The sequence below is a fragment of the Sinocyclocheilus grahami genome, unplaced genomic scaffold, assembly GCF_001515645.1.
Source record: "Sinocyclocheilus grahami isolate Dianchi unplaced genomic scaffold, SAMN03320097.WGS_v1.1 scaffold12008.1, whole genome shotgun sequence".
Classification (NCBI taxonomy): domain Eukaryota; kingdom Metazoa; phylum Chordata; class Actinopteri; order Cypriniformes; family Cyprinidae; genus Sinocyclocheilus; species Sinocyclocheilus grahami.
The window spans coordinates 4870-6241 of record NW_015514171.1 but is presented as its reverse complement, the minus strand read 5'-3'; the positions used below and the strand labels follow the sequence as shown (position 1 = coordinate 6241).

Below are 1372 nucleotides of genomic sequence, written 5' to 3'. Positions count from 1 at the left end.
ACATTAACTAATGGAACCTTATTGTAAAGTGTTACCGGTATTTTTGTTACTGTATCTTGAATTTAATTCTACGTCAATACTTGTGGCTTCTCTCTGTGAACAAAAAACAAACATTAACTCACTTAATGTATAGATTTAACTAGTATCGGCACAATAATCTTTTTATTGCCTTTTTTTTAACCATATTATTATTGTAGCAAAATCCAATACCAACCTCCAATTCATATGTATTGGTATATTACTACATAAACCAGTTTTAGTACACATTTGTATATCTTCAATAATACGTCTTGAGTATTTTAAACTTGTAATTACCCTGTTTGGCAGTTAAATGTGTTTCTGATTAATTAACCAAAAGTATCTTAGATAACATGATTTATTGTGATTTAAAAAATGTACAGATAATTATGTTTCAATTAATATTTCAGCATTTTGAGTCTTTTGTTTGCTTGTTTGTGTTCAGAACGTCCAGCACTTGGGTCCTGCTACAGACTTTTACAAGAAACTGGCTCTGGACTGTTCTGGACAGCAGATCGGAGTGGATCTGTTCTTACTGAGCTCCCAGTACTCAGACCTGGCTTCTTTAGGTACACATACACACACTTAACTTTCTCAGCTCTTGATATGTGACCCAAAGTTGCGAAACAAGAAATGTTCTTTTCGTCTTGTGCAGCCTGTGTGTCCAAATACTCAGCCGGCAGTGTCTTTTATTACCCGTCCTTCCATCACATTCACAATACGGCGCAGAGACAAAAATTTCAGAAAGATTTGCAGCGATACCTCACCAGAAAGATCGGGTTTGAAGCCGTCATGAGGATCAGGTGCACCAAAGGTGAGGGGGCGGAGTTACACAAGCTAATTCTGTGCCACAATTGCTTTGATTGACACTTCCATGAACCAGTATCTGCAGGGCCCTGTTATTTCATGTCTCTTTTTAATGACACTTTCTCTGATTGGTCAACAGGTTTGTCCATCCACACTTTCCATGGCAACTTCTTTGTACGCTCCACTGATTTGCTGTCTCTGGCCAACGTGAACCCAGACTCTGGTTTTGCTGTGCAGATGTCAATCGAGGAGAGTTTAGCCGATACTTCGCTCGCTTGTTTTCAGGCTGCTCTTCTTTACACATCCAGTAAAGGTAATCAAGCATTTTGCGCATTTATACTAACCCATTTTTGACATGTTTACAACATCAGACCACTCCCACAAACTGAGTAAGATTTCCTCTGATTGGTATGTGTTTATGATTGACAGGTAAACGTCGAATCCGAGTGCACACTCTGTGTCTGCCGGTGGTCAGTCAGTTGAGTGAAGTGTTTGCTGGAGCTGATATCCAGGCCGTCTCATGCCTTCTGGCCAACATGGGTGAGCA

General features: G+C 39.7%; 1 protein-coding gene across 1 annotated transcript in view; it reads left to right on the top strand.

Annotated features, from left to right (window-relative positions):
* Positions 1-463: 463 nt before the first annotated feature.
* Positions 464-1372, top strand: part of LOC107578794 (protein transport protein Sec24B-like) — a gene marked incomplete at its 5' end in the record, with an annotated part of 2357 nt that continues 1448 nt past the window's right edge. Inside the window, 4 exons of the mRNA XM_016264709.1 lie at positions 464-587; positions 674-832; positions 965-1138; positions 1255-1365. Of these exons, the coding sequence (XP_016120195.1) occupies positions 464-587; positions 674-832; positions 965-1138; positions 1255-1365 (568 nt within the window). The remainder of the gene's footprint in view (positions 588-673; positions 833-964; positions 1139-1254; positions 1366-1372) is intronic.